Raw genomic sequence first — 21527 nt, forward strand, 5'->3', positions numbered from 1 at the left:
AAATTTCTGGCGATGAGGCATTCTGCCAAATGGCTTTGACAGTCTGCTCAGGGAACCGCTTGATAGGATCCGCCCTCTCCTTTTCCCGAAGGGTCTCAAGGACACGACGTGCTGACCACTTCCTGATGGACTTGTGGTCAAAGGTGTTTTTCTTCATAAACTTTTCCACAAAGGACAGGTGGTACGGAACGGTCCAACTACTTGGAGCGTTCCGCGGCAGCGAGGCCAGGCCCATTCTTCACAACACCGGGGACAGGTAGAACCTCAGTACGTAGTGACACTTGGTGTTTGCGTACCGGGGATCCACGCACAGCTTGATGCAGCCACACACAAAGGTGCCATCAGGGTGAGGGTGGCATTGGATGTATGTTTTCCCCCGTTGCCCAGATCTTTGTATAGCGAGTCCCTTCGGACCTGGTCCATCTTTGACCTCCATATACACTGGAAGATGGCCTGGATGACTGCAGCGGCACAGGTTCTGGGAATAGGCCAGACCTGTGCCACGTATAATAGCAATGACAGTGCCTCACACCTGATGACCAGGTTTTTTCCCACGATGGAGAGCGACCGTAGCTTCCATCTGCCCAGTTTCTGCCTCACTTTGCTGAGACTTGGCACACGCCCTAGCCCCCCGAACCAAATACCCAGCACCTTCAGGTGGTTGGTCCTGATGGTGAAGGGGGTCGAGGACTGGTCAGCCCAGTACCCGAAGAGCATGGCCTCGCTCTTGCCTCGGTTTACCTTGGCCCCTGAGGCCCGTTCGAACTGATCCCATATGCACATGAGTCTGCGCACGGACAGCGGATCCGAGCAGAAAACGGCGACGTCATCCATGTACAGGGAGGCCTTAACCTGCAGGCCCCCACTGTCAGGAATAGAGAGAGGGCAGCCCTGCCTGACTCCAGAGCTTCCCAGTCAGATATCTGATTCCCACCCATTGATTGAGACTGCACTGACAATGTTGGTGTAGAGCAGTCTGATCCAATTGCAGATTCCCTCCCCAAAGCCCATTTTGGAGAGAACCTCTCTCATATACCTGTGTGATATCCTGTCAAAGGCTTTCTCCTGGTCCAGGCTGATCAGGCAGGTGTCCAACCCTCTGTCCTGCATGTAGGCGATCGTATCCCTGAGGAGTGCGAGATTCTCAGCGATCTTCGTGCCCAGCACAGCACAGGTTTGGTCAAGGTGAATCACCAACCCTAGAGCAGACCTGACCAGGTTGGCGATTACCTTTGACAGAATTTTGTAATCCGCATTCAACAGCGAGATTGGTCTCCAATTTTTGAGTTCCTCCCTCTCCCCCTTCCGCTTGTAGATGAGGGTGATGATGCCTTTCCTCATGGATTCACTCATGGTACCTGCCCGAAGCATACTGACATACACCGCCAGCAGGTCCTGGCCAATCAAGTCCCACAGAGCGGAATAGAGCTCGACCGGTAAGCCGTCGCTTCCAGGAGTTTTATTCTTTTCGAAGGACTCAAGGGCCTTGGTCACCTCGTCCAGAGATAGCAGCTAGACCAGCCTCTCTCGTGTTCTTTCGTCTAAGACCTCCGTGATAGAGGACAGGAACGACTTGGAGGCCGCGCTGTCGGTCGGCTTCGCTTCATACAGACTGACATAGAAGGATTACTGATCCTCATGACATCAGCCTGAGGTGACATTATTGAGCCATCTTCTTCCTTCAGGCTGCAGAGCACGGAGCTCTCTTTGTGCACCTTCTGGAAGAAGAAACGTGAGCACGTCTCATCCTGCTCCACCGAGCAGACCCTGGACCAGAAGATTACCTTGGAGGCCTCCGAGGCAAAGAGCGAGGCTTGCTGCCCCTTCACCTCCTTGAGGTCCTCCGTGACATCGACCCCCATCGTCTGCAGCAGGAGCAGGTTCTGCATACTTTCCTGGAGCTGGGACAGTTTTCCCCGCCTCTCTCTCACCTCCTGAACACCTTTGAGGATGAAGAACCTCTTGATGTTCCCTTTTACTGTTTCCCACCAGTCCGCTGGGGACTCAAAGAGGGGCTTCACGGTTCTCCAACCTGCGTAGTCCCTCTTGAGCCCCTCAATTTCCTGGGGTCAACAGCTTTGTGTTCAGCTTCCACATTCCCTTACCAGCCCGCTGCTCATCCTGTAGGTGACAGTCGGCCAGCAGGAGGCAGTGGTCAGAGAAGAACACCGGCTTGACGTCAGTGGATCTGACCGAGAGCGTTCGGGACACAAACAGATAATCTATCCTTGAGCAGATAGACCTGTCTGCCCATGACCAGGTGTATCTACGCTGCGCTCCATCTGCAGGGGTGCTGAAGACGTTGTGCAGCTTCGCATCTTTTACCGTGTCCATCAGGGCTCTGGACATGGCGTCCAGTTTACTGTCCCCCCCGCCGGATCGTCCATCTGCATCAATGATACAGTTGAAGTCTCCGGCGAGAATGACCGACCTGGATGTAGCCAGCAACAGTGGAAGCTGCTGCAGGATGGCCAACCGTTCACTCTTACCTACTGGGGCGTACACATTAATCAGTCTTAGGGGAGCATTCCTGTACATGACGTCAGTGACGAGGAGGCACCCGCTCACCATCTCCTTAACCTCAGAGATGGTGAAGTTGCCTCCTCGCAACAGGATACCCAGGCCGGAGGTGCAGCTATCGTTGCCCCCCGACAAAACTGACGGCCCATGGGCTCACAAGCTCGACCATCTCCTGTAGCTGCCGAGGAGCGGTATCCCACACTCCTGCAGAAACAGGACCTTGGCCAGGAAGGCCATCGTAGAAACACATCGCATAGCCGATTTGATGCTACGCACATTGATGCTGGCAATTTTTAACCCCATTTTAACAGTTTACAAGGTTGACACTGTCCATTTGCTGCTGGTCTTGCCCCTCTGGGGTAGCTGTGTGCATCCCTGTGGTGACAGCAAATTGCTGGACCCTCCCAGGGCGGAGGTAGCTGTCCGGCTCCACGCTGGAGCCATTTCCCCGCTTTGGTATCTTCGGGTCGGGCCCAGGGTCCGCATAGTCCAGTTCTCCATCTGACAGCAGGGCTGTCACAGGACCGCTGCTCCCAGTTACCTGGAGCTGTGGGCCGGTGGGTACCTCTTGGTTCTCACCGGGCGGGGGGAGGCCTTTACCCATCCCCTCAGAGGGATCGTCTTTTCCTGTTTGGGCGGTGCTGCCCTCCTTTTTCCCCGCAGTGCTCTGTCTCTTCCTCTGGTGACGACCCTCCTTGCACCCGTCCTCACCGTTGGAAGAGCTACCTGTATCCTTGTCGTATAGGTGTCGCTTCCCCCTTCGCTGGGTGGCTTTGGGGGCCTTGAGAGGTTTCCTCTTCCTGCTTTTGACAGTAATTCAATCCCCTGCCTCCTTTGTTCCCTCCTCTTCCATTTCCTCTGTCTGTCTTGAAGGTGCTTGGATTGGCTGCTGCATCTCCCCGCTGTCTGCTCCGCTACAGCCTGCCCTTCCTTCTGGGTGCTTCCAGACACAGTTCCTGTGCTGTTTTGTGGTACCTTGCTGGTCTTAGGCGGTCCACGGCTCGTGTTGCCACCTCCGGCCATCTGTGTGTATGGTTCCTGCGCAGAGGTGTCGGGTTGTAACAATCCATATGTACAACCCTCACGTCCCAGCAGAAGATGTCTTGGCCTTCCTGAGAAGATACGTCCAGGTCGAAGGAGAGAGTACCGATGTGGTCGATCCTTTTGGGATCTGGACCAGCAAACGTACAAGGCCCCTCATCTTGGGCAGGCCTTGTACATGTGGCCCGCCTCTCCGCACAGATTACAGTTCTTGGCCTCCTTACATTCCTTGGTCGGGTGGCCTTCCTGCTTGCAGTTTCGGCAGACAGTCACCTTACAATCCGCCGCCATGTGGCCTGACCTCCCGCAGGTTCGGCACACTTTCAGCTGCCCTGCATATGTCAGGTAACCTCTGCTTCCTCCGATGGCAAAGCTGGAGGGTGGGTGGAGGATGTTCCCACTGGCATCGACCCTCAGGGTTACCCTGACCTGTCGTTTGCTGGTCCAGATCCCAAAAGGATCGACCACATCGGTACTCTCTCCTTCAACCTGGACGTATCTTCTCAGGAAGGTCAGGACATCTGCTGCTGGGACGTGAGGGTCGTACATCTGGATTGTTACAACCCGACACCTCTGCGCAGGAAGCACACACAATGGGACCACCAACAAGCTGGAGAACAGAGGTTCCCCTTCCTTCTCCTTGAAGACCTTCAGGAGCTGCTCGCAATTCTTCACGCTCCTGAAGGTCACGTCGAAATAGCCTGCTGCAGGGAAATCCTGCAGGCAGTACATGTCCATTGCTTCGAACCCGCAGCACTCCAGCAAAATCTTCTTCACAAACACCATCCGATTGATTGGTGGGCGCTCCTCCACCTTCTTCACAGTCACCCTGACTGTGTTGCGAATGCCCTGGCCAGGGCTGCAAGCAGCTGCTGAGGCCATAGCTCTGAGGTTGGCTGTAACCGCTACCCCACGTTCGTGGGAATGGCAAAGTAAACTCTGGACTCAGTTATATGTCAATTATACTGGCTCTTTCATGGGCTCAATGTTCTTAGTCGTTGTGGATGCCCACTCAAAGTGTACAGAGTTCATTCATCAAACATGGGGACAACAGTAGAAAAGCTGCAAGCTTCTTTTGCAATACACAGGCACCCAGAAATGTTGGTTGCAGACAATGGGCCATCATTTACCAGCAGGGAATTTGTGTATTTTTTAAAGTTGAATGGCATTTGGCATATATGGACTGTTCCATACTATCCAATGGTCTGGCGGAAAGAGTAGTCTTACAGAAACAGCCTGAATCTTCACTGGACACCAAACTATTCAGTTCCTGTTCAGTCATTTAACCATTCGATCATCCAAATTTCAGATTATCTGAACAAGATCGCAAGGTCCCGACACTTGGCTAACTATGTTATCCGGAATTCGATTAACCAAATGATGTCCTACCTATAATCGAGGTTCCTCTGTATAGGGATGGCTCCAGCTGAGTTGCCAATGGTGAAAAGACTCTGCACCAGGTTAAAACTGATCTTCCTGGATCTTGAGGGGGGAGGCATCAGGAATACTAATGCTGGACGGAAAAACTCCTCTAAGTGGGAGACACAGTTTGGTGCCGAAATCAGGTAAATTGCCCTGCATGGGCAAGAGGCATGGTGGACATGAGGTCCCATGATGTACAAAGTCTGCTAATTTAGGCACTCCTGAACAAGCATGTGGACCACATGAAAGCTGCAAACTCACAAACAGGGCTGGAGCGAATTATACCTGGCTCTTTAGAACAGCTGGGAAGGTTATGGGAACCCTTGGGTTCTCCCGTTCCACCTAATATTGAAGAAATCTCGGAGTCTGAGATGGACATGGTGGATGAAAAGTAATCTAGACTCAAAATGTTAGCTTGCTCTCTCTCCATGGATGCTGCCATACCTGCTGTGATTTCCAACATCTTTTGTTTTCAGTACAGAGTCCAGCATATGTAGTAAATTGTTCCTCCAACATTTAAGGCATTTGGATCAGTACATGAATAGGAAAGGTTTGGAAGGATTTGGACCAAATGCAGGTAAATGGGACTAGTTTGGTTTGGGAACATGGTCGATGTGGACTAGTTGGACTGAAGGATCTGTTAAAAAAGGAACTGAGGGGCAACTTTTTAACAGAGAGTGGTGCTAAAAAGGAACGAGCTGCCAAAAGAAGTGGTAGAGGTGAGTACAATTACTATATTTAGTCAGGTACATGGATTGGAGAGGTTTCAAGGAATATGGGCCAAATGCAGGCAAATGGGACGACTCCAGTTTAGGAAACCTATTCAGCATGGATGAGTTGGGCTGAAGGACCTATTTCTGTGCTGCATGACTATGATAAAAAACTAGGTAAAAACAATGACTACAGATTCTGGATTAGAGTGGTGCTGGAAAAGCACAGCAGTTCAGACAGCATCCAAGGAGCAGGAAAATCGACGTTTGGGGCAAAAGCCCTTCATCAGGAATACAGGCATAGTGACTGAAGGGTGGAGAGATAAATGAGAGGGTGGGGATGGGGAGAAAGTAGCATAGAGTACAATAGGTGAATGGGGGTGGGGATGAAGGTGATAGGTCGGGAAGGAAGCAAAGAATACAATGGATGGATGGGGGTGGGGATGAAGGTGATAGGTCAGAGAGGAGGGTGGAATGGATAGATGGAAAGAAAGATAGGAAAAGTCATGGGGACAGTGCTGAGCTGGAAGTTTGGAGCTGGGGTGAGGTGGGGAGAGGGGAAATGAGGAAACTGGTGAAGTCCACATTGATGCCCTGGGGTTGAAGTGTTCCAAGGCGGAAGATGAGGCGTTCTTCCTCCAGGAGTCTGGTGGTGAGGGAGCGGCGGTGAAGGAGGCCCAGGGCCTCCATGTCCTCAGCTGAGTGGGAGGGGGAGTTGAAATGTTGGGCCACAGGGAGGTGGGGTTGATTGATGCGGGTGTCCCAGAGATGGTCCCTAAAGCGCTCTGCTAGAAGGCGTCCAGTCTCCCCAATGTAGAGGAGACTGCATTGGGAGTAACGGATACAATAAATGATATTGGTGGATGTGCAGGTAAAACTTTGATGGATGTGGAAGGCTTCTTTAGGGCCTTGGATAGAGGTGAGGGAGGAGGTGTGGGCGCAGGTTTTGCAATTCCTGCGGTGGCAGGGGAAGGTGCCAGGACGGAGGGTGGTTTATTGGGGGGCGTGGACCTGACCAGGTAGTCATGGAGGGAACGGTCTTTGTGGAAAGGGGTGGGGAGGGAAATATATCCCTGGTGGTGGGATCATTTTGGAGGTGGCGGAAATGTCAGCGGATGATTTGGTTTATGCGAAGGTTGGTAGGGTGGAAGGTGAGCACCAGGGGCGTTCTGTCCTTGTTACGGTTGGAGGGGTGGGGTCTGAGGGCGGAGGTGCGGGATGTGGACGAGATGCGTTGGAGGGCATCTTTAACCATGTGGGAAGGGAAATTGCGGTCTCTAAAGAAGGAGGCCATCTGGTGTGTTCTGTGGTGGAACTGGTCCTCCTGGGAGCAAATACGGCGGAGGCGGAGGAATTGGGAATACGGGATGGCATTTTTGCAGGAGGTAGGGTGGGAAGAGGTGTAATCCAGGCAGTTGTGGGAGTCGGTGGGTTTGTAAAAAAAATGCCGGTGTCAAGTCGGTTGTCATTAATGGAGATGGAGAGGTCCAGGAAGGGGAGAGAGGTGTCAGAGATGGCCCAGGTAAATTTAAGGTCAGGGTGGAATGTGTTGGTGAAGTTGATGAATTGATCAACCTCCTCGCTGGAGCACGAGGTAGCGCCAATGCAGTCATCAATGTAGCAGAGGAAGAGGTGGGGAGTGGTGCCGGTGTAATTACGGAAGATGGGCTGTTCTACGTAGCCAACAAAGAGACAGGCATAGCTGGGGCCCATACGGGTGCCCATGGCTACCCCTTTGGTCTGGAGGAAGTGGGAGGATTCGAAGGAGAAATTGTTAAGGGTTAGGACCAGTTCAGCCAAATGAATTAGAGTGTCAGAAGGGTACTGTTGGGGATGTCGGGAGAGGAAGAAACGGAGGGCTTTCAGGCCCTGGTCATAGCGGATGGAGGTGTAGAGGGATTGGATATCCATGGTGAAGATGAGGCGTTGGGGGCCGGGGAAACAGAAGTCTTGGAGGAGGTGGAGGGCATGGGTGGTGCCTCGCTCGTATGTGGGGAGTTCCTAAGGGGACTAGGGGGGGATAGGACAGTGTCGAGGTAGGTAGAGATGGGTTCATTGGGGCAGGACCATGCTGAGACAATGGGTCAGCCAGGATGGTCAGGCTTGGGAAGGAGGTAGAACCGGGCAGTGATGTTGAATTGACGAATATTTATACCAGAGAATGACAGATTTTGGTTAATCAAAGGCGTTAAAGAATATGGGCCAAAGGTGAGTATTATGAGGTAGGTCAGGTCAGCCATGATTTCACTGAGTAGTGGGACAGATCTGAGCAGATAAATGGCTGCCTCCTGTTCTTAGGTTCCTGCCATTTATGATCTTAATCCCTATTCACAAGCACAAAATTGCAATGTTAACATCATACATACGGAATGGAGGTTCTGGTCACTAATATTCACAGTACACAGGTCGGAGTAATTATCCACACAATGCAGCCACTTCTGTAAAGAACAACAGAGTAGTTGATAGAAACTTGAATCAATCCTGGCAAGTTCCATAGCTGGGTGTGGATATTGTTTAAATGAGATAAACCACATTCAGCCCACTTCACTTCAGCTTTATCTAATATTCTTCTTCATGTTTAAGGCATGGCAAGTTTGTATTTCTCATCAACACAAAATGTATAAACCTTTTGGCCAGAATGAATGGTCAAGCCTTTTGGATTATTAATGCAACAAAAGCATAAATTGCTGGCAAAACTCAGCAGCTGAGTTTTAATGAACAGTCATCAGACTTGATATGTTGACTCCACTTTCTTCCCATAGATACGGCCAACTTGCTGAGTTTCACCAGCAATTTCTGTTTTTGTCTCAGATTTCAAGTACTCTCAGTTCTTTGTTTAATTGGATTACTAATTACCCTTGCTTTAGAATCATACCCTAAAAAGAGGTACAAGAAATCATCTAGGCTATCCTGATCTTTTTAATCAAAAGGTGGATATGTAACATTGGAAGGTTGTTGACCACGCACAAGTTTTCTTTATACTTATTAAAAACTCTGCTCAAGTTATTTATATCTGCATCTACAAATTCCCAATTGACAATCATTTGTCTTGTGCTTGCTGTGAAACTTCTGCATATGTATCTCTACACAACCAATTCCTCACCTCAACATCTAATGCCTTTGTTCCTAACAAAACCTTAACTCTTCCACATCATGGTCACTGCATCCAATATAGCCTGCCAGCAGGGAATTGGTTATGGAGTAAGAAACAGACACTAGCCATAATAGGTATGTACTCCAATTTATAGGATGTGGCTAATGTTTCCTCTAAGTCATGCAATTGTGCAGAACAGCCCGAAAAGAACTCCCAGGATAAATGCAGTATGGAGTCAGATATTAACTAATATCCCCTCTATACTGTCCCATTAGACTTTTGCAGAATGGGTCTAGCACAGAACTTTTTTCTATTGTCATCTTTTCCCTGGGGTCGGGGAGTCCAGAAATAGAGGGCATAGGTTTAGGGTGAGAGGGGACAGCATTTAAAAGGCAGCTGGATGGGTATATGAATAGGAAGGGTTCAGGGGGATACAGGCTGGGTGCTGGCAGGTCGGACTAGATTGGATTGGGATGTCTGGTCGGCATGGACAGGTTGGACTGAAGGGTCTGTTTCCGTGCTGTACATCTCTATGACTCTATGAGGGCGTTGCTGGTTAGGCAGCATTTATTAATCATCCTTAATTGCCCAGAAGGCAGTTAAGAGTCAACCACATTGTTGTGGGTCTGGAGTCACGTGTAGGCCAGACCAGGTAAGGATGGCAGTTTCTTTCCCTAAAGGACATTAATGAACCAGATGGGTTTTTCTGACAATCGACAGTGAATTCATGGTCATCATTAGACTCTTAATTCAAGATTTTCTTTTTATTGAATTCAAATTCCACCATCTACCATGGCAGGATTCGAGCCCAGGTCCCCTGAACATTATTTGGGTCTCTGGATTAATAGTCCAGCGATAATACCATTAGGCCATTGCTTCCCCCATATACACTGTAAAGCTCCCTCTGTACAGTTACAAGCCAACACTCACAGTATGGAATTAGATACAGTCTAAAGTTCCCTTCACATTGTTTCCAGCCACTCCTAGGTCAGGTATAGTATGGGGTTAAATACAGTAAAGCTCCATCTACACTGTCCCTAAACATTCCAAAAACAGGTATTGAGTAAATCTTCCTCTATACTGTCGGCGTCAAACATTTGCATGTCAGGAACAGCAAAGATGGGCATAGGCAAACAATATGATATGAGGATGGACTTCAGACAACCAACAGCAAAACCATGGAGGCAGTTTACTTGATATAATGAAATCGCCAGAAATATGTCCAGCCAGATTTACCATCTGTAGAAGAGCCAGGGAGCTTACCAACACTCACCAAGAAATCTCCATTCAGCACGTTTTCTTTAATCGGTTTAGGAGGCTTGTCAGTTTGTTGGGCTGCATTCACAGGGGCTGGCTGTGGATCCAAGCTTTGAACTGGCTTTGGCCCAATTACAACATGAAAAACCTTCTCCTTAGTACTTTTCTGAGCCTTCACCCAGTGTCCAGCACCTGTAAAAAAAAAGCACACAAACAGACTGTGCATAAGGTTGTATTACTATTGTCAGCCACTGAGAATGATTTTATGTAATGTAATCTTGGTTATTCTCTCATAACATTCATCTAGAGAAACAGTCCACTGCACTTGGGGACAGAACACGGTTTGCTATAGTTTCAGACAAGAGTAGTGACTCTGGTTAAACCATAGAATCCTTACAGTGCCGAAAGTTGCCATTTGGTCCATCAAGCCTGCACCGACTTTCTGAAGAGATCCCACCCAGAGCCAGCACTGTCTACTCTTTGCCTGTATTTCCCATGGTTAGTCCACCTAGCCGACACATCCCTGAACACTACTGAGCAATTTAGCACGGCCAATCCACCTAACCTGGACATCTTTGGACTGTGAGAGGAAATTAGAGCACCGCAAAAAATCTATGCAAACACAAGGAGAATGTGCAAACCACACAAAGATAGTCCTTGGAGGTTGGCACTATGAGGATGCAGTGCTAACCACTGAGCCACTATGTAAAGTCAAAATGTTTTTGATTAAGTTTTGCACTAAGTAACAAGATTGGGTTAATGAGGGTTAGTTCAGTTGATATTGTGCAAATAGGTTTTCAAATGATGTTGTATAAAGTACCACTGATTGCATTCTGTGGATGAGGAGGTCAAGGATCCAGTTGCAGAGTGTAGACCAGAGGTCTAGTTCTCAGAGTTTGGAGATGAGTTTGTTTGGAATTGTAATGTTGAAGGCCAAGCTATAGTCAATGGATAGGAGTCTGACATAAGTATCCTTGTTATCCAGATGTTTCATGGGCAGGTGTAGAGCCAGGCCAGGTGTTTACCATGGACCTGTTACAACAGTCGGTGAATTGCAAGGGACCAAGGCTGGCTGGGATGCTGGAGTTGATATCAGCCATGACTAACCTCTTGAAGCATTCATAACTATGGAAGTCAGAGCCACCGAGCGGTAGTCATTGATTAGATTAGATTCCCTACAGTGTGGAAACAGGCCCTTCAGCCCAACAAGTCCACACCGACCCTCCAAAGAGTAACCCACCCAGACCCATTTCCCACTGACTAATGCACCTAACACAATGGGTGATTTAGTATGGCCAATTCACCTGCACATCTTTGGACTGTGGAAGGAAACCCACGCAGACACGGGGAGAATGTGCAAACTCCACACAGACAATTGCCTGAAGTGGGAATCGAACCCAGGTCCCTGGTGGTGAGGCAACAGTGCTAACAACCGTGCTGCCCCATGAGGTAAGCTGCATGAGTTTCCTTTGGTACCGGGAAGATGGTGGTCTTCTTGAAGCAGGTGGGGACTTTGGACCATGGTATGGAGAGGCTAAAGAGGTCAGTGAATATTCCCATCAGCTGGTCCACACAGGATCCAAGGGCTCAGCCAAGGACACCATCTCGGCCAGTCCTCTTGGGAGTTTTTTCCATGGGTCCTGCCATATCAATGTCATCATGTGCTTTGAAGATCAAAAATCTACTGGAAGTTTAAATGGATCTTTGCTCAAACTAATGACCATAAAATCAAACTGACAAAAGTTATTGTAAAATATGTTATCATCAATATTAGCTTTACCCATTTGAAATTGCCAGTGGTGATAATTTTATCTTTAAAATATTGAGCACATACTAAGCGATAGCAAATCATAAATATTCTTTTATGTGGTATTGCTTCCTCACTCATTGCTCCATATTTCAGTTGAGTTTAGAATAACTGTACACAGAGAAGGATTTCAAAGATCACATGTGGAAGACATTCCTCTACATACCTCACAAAGACTCCAACCATCTCCTCTTGACATTCATTGGCATTCCCATTGCTGAGTCCCTACTAGTAACATCTGAGTTGTTGTGGTTCTGTTCGCCGAGCTGGGAATTTGTATTGCAGACGTTTCGTCCCCTGTCCAGGTGACATCCTCAGTGCTTGGGAGCCTCCTGTGAAGCACTTCTGTGATGTTTCCTCCGGCATTTATAGTGGTTTAAATCTGCAACACAAATTCCCAGCTCGGCGAACAGAACCACACCAATGAGCACCCGAGCTACAAATCTTCTCACAAACTTTGAGTAACATCTGGGGGAAAGGGGAAGGGGGAGAGGGTGTCACCATTGACCAGATACTGAACTGGACAACCCAAATAAGTATGTGGTTATCAAAAGCAGGTCAGAGGCTTGGAATCTTGTGGTGAGTAACTCACTTGCTAACTTTTCAATGCCTGTCCATGATCTACAAGGCACATGCAGCAGTTTGATTGAATGCAGCTCCAACAACACTCAAGAAGCTTGACACTATCCAGGATAAAGCAGCCCACTTGATTGGCACCCTGTGCACCAACTTCAACATTCAACTCCCTACACCATATGGACTACAGCAGTTCGAGGAAGCAGCTTATCACCACTTTCTCAGGGTAATTAGGATGGGTAATAAATGCTGGCACACATGCTGTTCTGTTGTATTATTCTATTACACAATGAAGGACCTAAGTAGAGAATGATAAAATAGCGATTGTTCTCGGCAGAGTGGGTTAGGAAGACATTTAATAACACCTCCCTTATATTACTTGAATATTAAAATAATGAGAATTTTGATAAAATTTGTTAGGTACCCAGAGGACACAGATTTAAGGTCAGAGGGAATATGAGAAGTTGTTATGACTAGAAAAGCACTGTCTGAAGGCATGGTAGAAGGAGATTCAATAGAAACTTTCAAAGACAATTAGGTAATTATGTGAAACGGAAACATATGGTTATGGGAAATAGCACTTTGTGACAAATGGTTTTCCTCTTTGCTACAAGATGTTATCAAAGCTGTTTTACAATTTTAATTTGCTATTGTTGTTTATTAATACTGTTTGTTTATATTTTTAAGTAGGGATTTGCCTCATCTGTTGGAAGTTGGATGTGTGGTCTGGTGGAGTAAGAACCAGCACCGTGAAAAAATTTAAAATACCAAGAAGATACTTTCAGATATACAATGATAGATGTTTTTGAAACAATCTTTCTTGGGTTCACTACGATATGTACCTTCCAATTGTGAAAAGGAAAAAGTGCTTACTTTGATATCCTCCCTTGAAGATCTTCCTTATTGGAAAGCAATCCATTGAGACACTCTTGTCATCATCCAGCTTATATTGATTTTGCAACATAATTACTGAAAAACAACAAAAAAAAATTAAAAGAACATCAAATGCCTAAAATGTAGCTGATGGTCACTGAACTGGCATTATTTTGGCCCAGTTTGAATTCAGTAGCTGAGAGAATATATCTTTATTATTCTTAGTTTTCTCACATCATGTGAAGGGTGATTCTAATGAGCTCTTGGAACCATAGTTACAGGCAGTTATCAGATATATGCAACCTGGACTGTGAGTACAGATGAACAAACAACTGTAAGGACCTTCACCATTAAATCAAATCCTTCATCATCCAAACACCATGCATGTTCACTGCCCAGAGGAAGCAGGAACAACTAAATGTTGTTCAAACGACAGAATTTTGGCTGATTTGGCTCCAAAGACAGGAATGATGAGGCCACCCTTAGACTCCTAATTGCTGGGGTCAGTTAACACATAGCAAGAATCAAAGTGGGGATCTCCTGCTAGGTTTGTTAATTGGGTAGTGATTTACCAAATGACTAAGTCAGAAGATGCTGGGTTCTTATGTCATTTAAAAATACAGGATCTGAGTGGGCTTGATAAGGTAGATATTACAAAATTGTTCTACTGTTAAGGAAATCCAAGTCACTGCAGGATTTATACATCAATACATACTTCAAACTCTGCACCAATCATAATGTCTCCAAACCTCTGGCACAATCTGAAGATCATGTGTTATGGATCAGAAGAGAAACCCTCAAAATACAGGAACAAGACAGCCTACACCCTAACTTTCACATATATTTAAAGGTAAGTGTAAGGTGCTGTATTCCACATATAATTCTATTGATCCACCACTAGGCTTTAAGCAAACCACACTGTATTCTTACAACACATATAAAATTGAAAAAACAACTGGCAATAATTTTAACTCTCCTGTATTATTTAACAAGATAATGTCTTATTTCACCGCGAATCATCAACTGTTTCAATATAGGCAACACCTCACAAATACACCCTTTGGCAAAAATGCAACTCAGCAAAACAGTTCTAGTTCTCATATGCTGCCTCTTTTGATTTTGAAGAGGAAACCTCGCTGTCTGAGACCCTAGCAGCAGGGAATGCAAAGCTTTTAGCTCAGCCACCAGCAGACCTTCAACTAACTAAAAGCAAAACTAAAAACCCTCCTGGGTCTGTGTAAGCCCTGACCCTGCCCATTCATGATTCTTTTGTCTCATTTTTTCAAAAAGAAGCACCCACGCAGAACTCACAAGCTGTTTACCAACTGTCTGTCTGAAAGAGACATCCAGAGAAGGTTTACAAGGATTTTGCCTGGTATGGAAGGTGCTAGCTATGAAAAAAGGTTGAGAATGTTAGGATTGATTCTATGAGAAAAAAAGGAGATTGAGCGGGGACCTGATTGAGGGGGACCTGATCGACAAAATCATGAAGGGTATAAACAGGGTAGATAGAGATAAGCTTTTTCTCAGGGTGAGGGATTCAATAATGACAGGTCATGCGTTCAAGGTGAGAGGTGAAAAGTTTAAGGGGGTATACGTGGCAAGTACTTTACACAGAGGCTGGTAGGTGCCTGAAACAAGTTGCCAGCAGATATGGTGGAGCAGGAATGGGAGACTCATTTAAAATGCTTCTGGACAGATGCATGAGTAGGTGGGGAGCAGAGGGATACAGATGCTTAGGAATTGGGCGATAAGTCTAGACAGTGTATTTGGATTCGTTCAGGCTTGGAGGGCCGAAGGGCCTGTTCCTGGGCTGTAAATTTTCTTTGTTGTTTGTTTTTTTTTATTCCAGCACCTCTCCGCAAGAGAAACAGGTAAGGACGCATCTCTCTTAAAGGCACAGTACTGTCGAATATGAACCTTATGATCTTATACTCCACGGCCACCTGATGAAGGAGCAGCACTCCGAAAGCCAATGCTTCTAAATAAACCTGTTGGACTATAACTTGGTGATGTGTGATTTTTAACTATGATTCTTTGATCCACTGACATCGGGTCTGTATTAATATTAATGGCAATTAAGGTTAAACCAGGTCTACTGTGTTTATGACTGGTTGAGAAAATTGTCTGTCTGTCTCTACCACTCTCCATGAAGCCTCTTTATCTCTTTTCCTCCAGACATGGTTCGTTCAACTGCTGCTGCTCCCCTGCTCAATGTCCCTAACATCACCACATGTTGCTAGAGGCCTTGGGAGACTGCAATGAAAAGGTGAGGACGTGGAAAGTGAGACCTGGTAGGAAGCTGCTGCCCACATGCAGGAAAGAAATGCAATATTGAAATAGGGATAGTGGGAAGAGGACTTGGAGGAGAGTAAGGATATGGGATTGAGAGAGAGGCCCAAGAAGACCCCTCTCCCCAAACACACTCCCTCCCCCATTCACAGTGGCACCACAGTTTAATGACAAATTCAAATTCCAACATCTACCACGGGAAATTCACACCTGGGTTTCCAGAATATTACCGAGGTTTCTGGATTAACAGCATAGCAATAATACCACTGGGCCATCATCTCCCCTCCACTCCTCAGGAGCAGATATTAGCATTAACTGAATTTATATTCCACCAGATACTGCAATGAGATTTGAACCAATGACACCAGAACATTAATGTTTGTCCTTCTAATAGACCTACACATTCTTCCTGTTCAAGTAATAATCCAATTCCCTCTTTAACATTCAATTTAATTTGCCTCCCACACTCTCAGGCAGTGCCCTCTTTCTCTCAAAGTAAATCACTTCACTATTTCTCTGCATTAAATTTCCTGTTCACCCACTCGATCAACCTGTCTACGTCTTTATGGAGTTTAATGCTATGCCCCTCATAATTCATTTTCAAATGTTTAATTGACTTCAAATTTTGAAAATGTCCCCTATACAGCTAGATCTATGTCATTAATATTTATCAGGAAGAGCAGCAGTCTATTATCAATCCCAAAAGAATTCCACTTTAAACCTTCTTCCAGTCTCATAATATGTTATTAATCATTATTCTCTGTTTCTGTTACTTAGCCAATTTTATATCAATGTTGGTACTCTCCCTTTTAAAACCCAAATGGAAACTTTCCTCACACGATTGTTGTGCGGCACTTTGAAAGTCAATGCACAACATATCAGCAGCATTGCCCTGCTCAACCATCTCTGTTACCTCAATAAAAAACAACCCCATTTGTTAGTTAAACACAAATTGTCCTTAACAAATCTACGCTGACCTGCCGTTGCTTGGCTGATCTTTATACTCAAATGTAAACATCTGTACTTCTCCAGTCCTCTGGCGCCACTTAGGTCTAAGGAAGATTGGAAAGTTATGGTCAATGCCTCTGAAATTTCCACATCTTGGTTTCTTCATTTGCATCTCTTCCAATCCTGGTGCCTCTAAAGCCAGGCAATCTATTCAAAACCTCTTCTTTGCAATTTCAAACACTTTCTTAAAGTGGCAGAGATCAAACAAATTAACTTAACTTAAACTGCAACCATTACAAGGTAGCATTTACACTTGCTCTGTCACAGCATGTTATTATGACGTCTGTGTTACTGTGCTATATCTACCCAGCTTACTAAGGGCACCTGAAGCATCATGACATATTTTTGCTTGAGAAATATAGTCTGCACAGCAATTTTTAAAGTTTAAGAATTGAGAAGTCAGGAGTTCCAGGGATTGAGAATTCCCTCGAGTCTCTATTTCCATGTCTGCCTCTTGGTCTCCCCCCTCCCTTCAATCCCATGTCAAACTCAGCAGAGAAGTAGGAAAAGAAGATGAAATATCAAGGCCAAAAGAAGTCCAGCCACCATTTCAAGACTGAATGGGCAATCAAATATCAATGTATTCAGCCTGTTCCAGAGTGTCGCAAGGACTTTTACTGCATGGTATGTGAGACCTACTTGAGCTGTGCCAGACACGGGGAGAAAGACATCATAAGGCACTTGCGCACTCAGAATCACTGCAAGAGAGCTGAGAAACTGAACCCAGTCTACAGGAAAAAGGATCCAATTCAACTCATGTTTGCTGGACTTGGCAAAAATTTTAATGTGTTTCTCAAAAAGGTAATGCAAATATATATTCAAAGTAGAGTAGAGAGTTCTCAAGGTATCCTCCTTCCTCGCTTTTCAAAGATTCACAGATCATTACCTCACCCAAAAAAGTAGTCAAATCATGGTTATATAATAGTTTTTTTTGCTGCTCATTAAAAGGCTGCTGCATTGTTTAGATACCAAAGTACTTCAAATTAATTCAGTGTGTGAAATGTATAGATGTTGCAGAGAGATGAGACCAAAAATTGAAGCAGTTCTACCCTCGCTAATCTTTCTCCTTCTTCTCCTTGAGTTCTTCTCCCAGGGACATGTCCAACCCACAGCATACAACCTCCATCATGGGTAGGACAAGGAGGAAGGTCCTGAATCTACCTCAGCTGGAACGTGGATCAAACTCCATGAAGTTTCCATTGACCTGATTTGGAGATGCCAGTGTTGGACTGGGGTGTACAAAGTTAAAAATCACACATCACCACGTTATAGCCCAACAGGTTTAATTTGAAGCACTAGCTTTTGGAGCACTGCTCTTTCATCCACCTGATGAAGGAGCAGTGCTCCGAAAGCTAGTGCTTCCAAAGAGACTTGTTGGGCTATAACGTGGTGTTGTGTGATTTTTAACATTGTACATCGATCTGATTCACGTTACCATTCCAGCCATCCAACATGCCTTCCACTCCTCCTGGAGTCTGAGTTCCTGTGGGAATGTACACTTTTAAATGCATGTTGTAACCTGGAGCTGTGAATAATAATGGAAGAGACTCCAAATATTTTTCCATCAATGCTTTGCACCAGTCTTCACTAAAAGCATTCCACAATTATTAAATAATCAAGGGGCAAAAGGAGACAAGAAGTAAATACAATAACTATTATTTGAGAAAAAGTACTAGGAAAACTGTTGGGACTAAAGTCACCCAGACCTGATGGAATACATCCGCGGAAAATAAATGAAGTAGCTACTGCGATAGTAGATGCACTGGCAGTAATTTACCAAGAATCCTTGGACTCTGGTTTTCTGCAGTGTTTCTCCACTTAAATTCAATAGTCTAATAATTCAATAGGTCAGTAAGTTTCACATAGTCAGGAAGGAGAGTTCACATCCAGAGTGAGATACAGCCTAAGTTCAGGGAATTTGGTAGCAATGTGAGAATTCGGTGCAGAGGGGAATGAAGTGCTTTTTGCTTGCCTTGTTTTTGGGGCTCGTAACTTGTAAGGCTTTTTTAACAGGATAATTGAAGCCTAAGATTAGGGACCCAACACAAGAACGAAATTTCAGGTAAACTGTAAATTCATTGGTTATTGATAGCTACTAATTTGACTACCTATTACAGGTTATTTTCAGATTGAAGATAAATAGGGAAATATTTGCAGGTTGTAATCTAAAAGACCAAAACTTTTAAAAGTCAAAGTAGAGATGTTGTGCAGAAAGCCACAGTACAGAGGAATGTAGGAATCATTATGCATATATCTAAAAAAACTAGCATACAGGTTTAGCAGGTAATACAGAAGTCAAATGGAATATTTGCCTTTATTTTGAAAGGAATAGGGTACAAAGAGGGAGGTTTTGTTAAAACTATAAAAGACAACAGTTAGACCATATTGTGAATGGTCTAACCTGGAATATTGTGACTTTTTTGGAAGCCTTATCTAAGGACTTACTGGCAGCGGAAGCGGTCCAGATAAAGTTCACTGGGATGAGTCAAATTATGGAGGGACTGTCTTATCAGGAGAGTTTATTTTTATTCACTTGTAGCTGGGCCACAATTTATTGCCCAATCCTGGTTGCCACTGAGAAGGGTGGTGATGAGCTGCCTTCTCAAACCACTGCAGTCCATGTGCTATAGGGAAACCGACAATGCAGTTAGGGAGGGAGTTCCAGGATCTTGAGCCAGTTACAGTAAAGGAACAGTGATATATTTCCAAGTCAGAATAGTGAGTGGCTTGGAGGGAAATTTGCAGATGATGGTGTTCTTGTCCTTAAATATGGAAGTGGTCATGAGTTTGGAAGGTGCTGTTTAAGGAGCCTTGGGGAATTTCTGCAGAGCATCTTGTCAATGGTACACACTACTGCGACTGAGTGTTGGTGAAGGGAGTAGATTTTTGTAGATGTGGTGCCAATTAAGTGGACTGCTTTGTCCTGCTTGGTATCAATCTTCATAAGTGTTGTTGGAGCTACTTTCATGCAGGCAAGTGGGTAAATGGTGGACAAGCTTTGCGAAATCAAGAAGCAACTTACTGCTAGCCTCTGCCAGCAGTTTTAGATGGAGAGGAATTTCTTAAGTGTGTATAAGACAATTTTCTGATTCAGTATGTGGATGTACCTACTAGAGAAGGCGCAAAACTTGACCTACTCTTGGGAAACAAGGCAGGGCAGGTGACTGAGGTTCAGTGGGGGAGCACTTTGGGGCCAGTGACCATAATTGTATTAGTTCTAAAATAGAGATGGAAAAAGATAGACCAGATCTAAAAGTTGAAGTTCTAATTTGGAGATAGGCCAATTTTGACGGTATTAGGCAAGAACTTTCGAAAGCTGATTGGAGGCAGATGTTCGCAGGTAAAGGGATGGCTGGAAAATGGGAAGCCTTCAGAAATGAGATAACAAGAATCCAGAGAAAGTATAATCCTGTCAAGATGAAAGGGAAGGCTGGTAAGTATAGGGAAGAAATTGAGGTTTGGTTAAGAAAATGAAGGAAGCACATGTCAGGTACAGACAGGATAGATCGAGTGAATCCTTAGAAGAGTATAAAGAAAGTAGGAGTGTACTTAAGAGGGAAATCAGGAGGGCAAAAGGGGGAAATGAGATAGCTTTGGCAAATAGAATTAAGGAGAATCCAAAGGGCTTTTACAAATATACTAAGGACAAAAGGGTAACTAGGGAGAGAATAGGGCCCCTCAAAGTTCAGCAAGACGGCCTTTGTGTGGAACCACAGAAAATGGGGGAGATACTAAATGAATATTTGCATCAGTATTTACTGTGGAAAAGGATATGGAAGATATAGACTGTAGGAAAATAGATGGTGACATTTTGCAAAATGCCCATATTACAGAGGAGAAAGTGCTGGATGTCTTGAAACGGTTAAAAGTGGATAAATCCCCAGGACCTGATCAGATGTACCCGAGAACTCTGTGGGAAGCTAGAGAAGTGATTGCTGGGCCTTTTGCTGAGATATTTGTATCATTGATAGTCACAGGTGAGGTGCTGGAAGACTGGAGGTTGGCAAACGTGGTGCCACTGTTTAAGAAGGGCGGTAAAGACAAGCCAGGGAACTATAGACCAGTGAGCCTGACCTCGGTGGTGGGCAAGTTGTTGGAGGGAATCCTGAGGGACAGGATGTACATGTATTTGGAAAGACAAGGACTGATTCGGGATAGTCAACATGGCTTTGTGCGTGGGAAATCATGTCTCACAAACTTGATTGAGTTTTTTGAAGAAGTATCAAAGAAGATTGATGATGGCAGAGCGGTAGATGTGATCTATATGGACTTCAGTAAGGCGTTCGACAGGGTTCCCCATGGGAGACTGATTAGCAAGGTTAGATCTCATGGAATACAGGGAGAACTAGCTATTTGGATCCAGAACTGGCTCAAAGGTAGAAGACAGAGGGTGGTGGTGGAGGGTTGTTTTTCAGACAGGAGGCCTGTGACCAGTGGAGTGTCACAAGGATCGGTGCTGGGCCCTCTACTTTTTGTCATTTACATAAATGATTTGGATGCGAGCATATGAGGTACAGTTAGTAAGTTTGCAGATGACACCAAAATTGGAAGTGTAGTTGACAGCGAAGACGGTTACCTCAGATTGCAACAGGATCTGGCTGAGAAATGGCAGATGGAGTTTAATTCAGATAAATGCGAGGTGCTGCATTTTGGGAAAGCAAATCTTAGCAGGACTTATACACTTAATGGTAAGGTCTTAGGGAATGTTGCTGAACAAAGAGACCTTGGAGTGCAGGTTCATAGCTCCTTGAAAGTGGAGTCACAGGTAGATAGGATAGTGAAGAAGGCGTTTGGTATGCTTTCTTTTATTGGTCAAAGTATTGAGTACAAGAGTTGGGAGGTCATTTTGCGGCTGTACAGGACATTGGTTAGGCCACTGTTGGAATATTGCGTGCAATTCTGGTCTCCATCTTATCGGAAAGATGTT

General features: G+C 45.4%; 1 protein-coding gene across 1 annotated transcript in view; it reads right to left on the minus strand.

Annotated features, from left to right (window-relative positions):
* xrra1 (X-ray radiation resistance associated 1) overlaps nucleotides 1–21527 on the minus strand; it is a 102728-nt gene that overhangs the window by 75431 nt on the left and 5770 nt on the right. The window contains exons 3-5 of the mRNA XM_072576728.1: nucleotides 13301–13396; nucleotides 10061–10236; nucleotides 8060–8131 (exon numbers count right to left, since the gene is read on the minus strand). Of these exons, the coding sequence (XP_072432829.1) occupies nucleotides 8060–8131; nucleotides 10061–10236; nucleotides 13301–13391 (339 nt within the window). The 5' untranslated portion in view covers nucleotides 13392–13396. The remainder of the gene's footprint in view (nucleotides 1–8059; nucleotides 8132–10060; nucleotides 10237–13300; nucleotides 13397–21527) is intronic.

Source organism: Chiloscyllium punctatum, chromosome 9 (genome assembly GCF_047496795.1).
Source record: "Chiloscyllium punctatum isolate Juve2018m chromosome 9, sChiPun1.3, whole genome shotgun sequence".
Classification (NCBI taxonomy): Eukaryota; Metazoa; Chordata; class Chondrichthyes; order Orectolobiformes; family Hemiscylliidae; genus Chiloscyllium; species Chiloscyllium punctatum.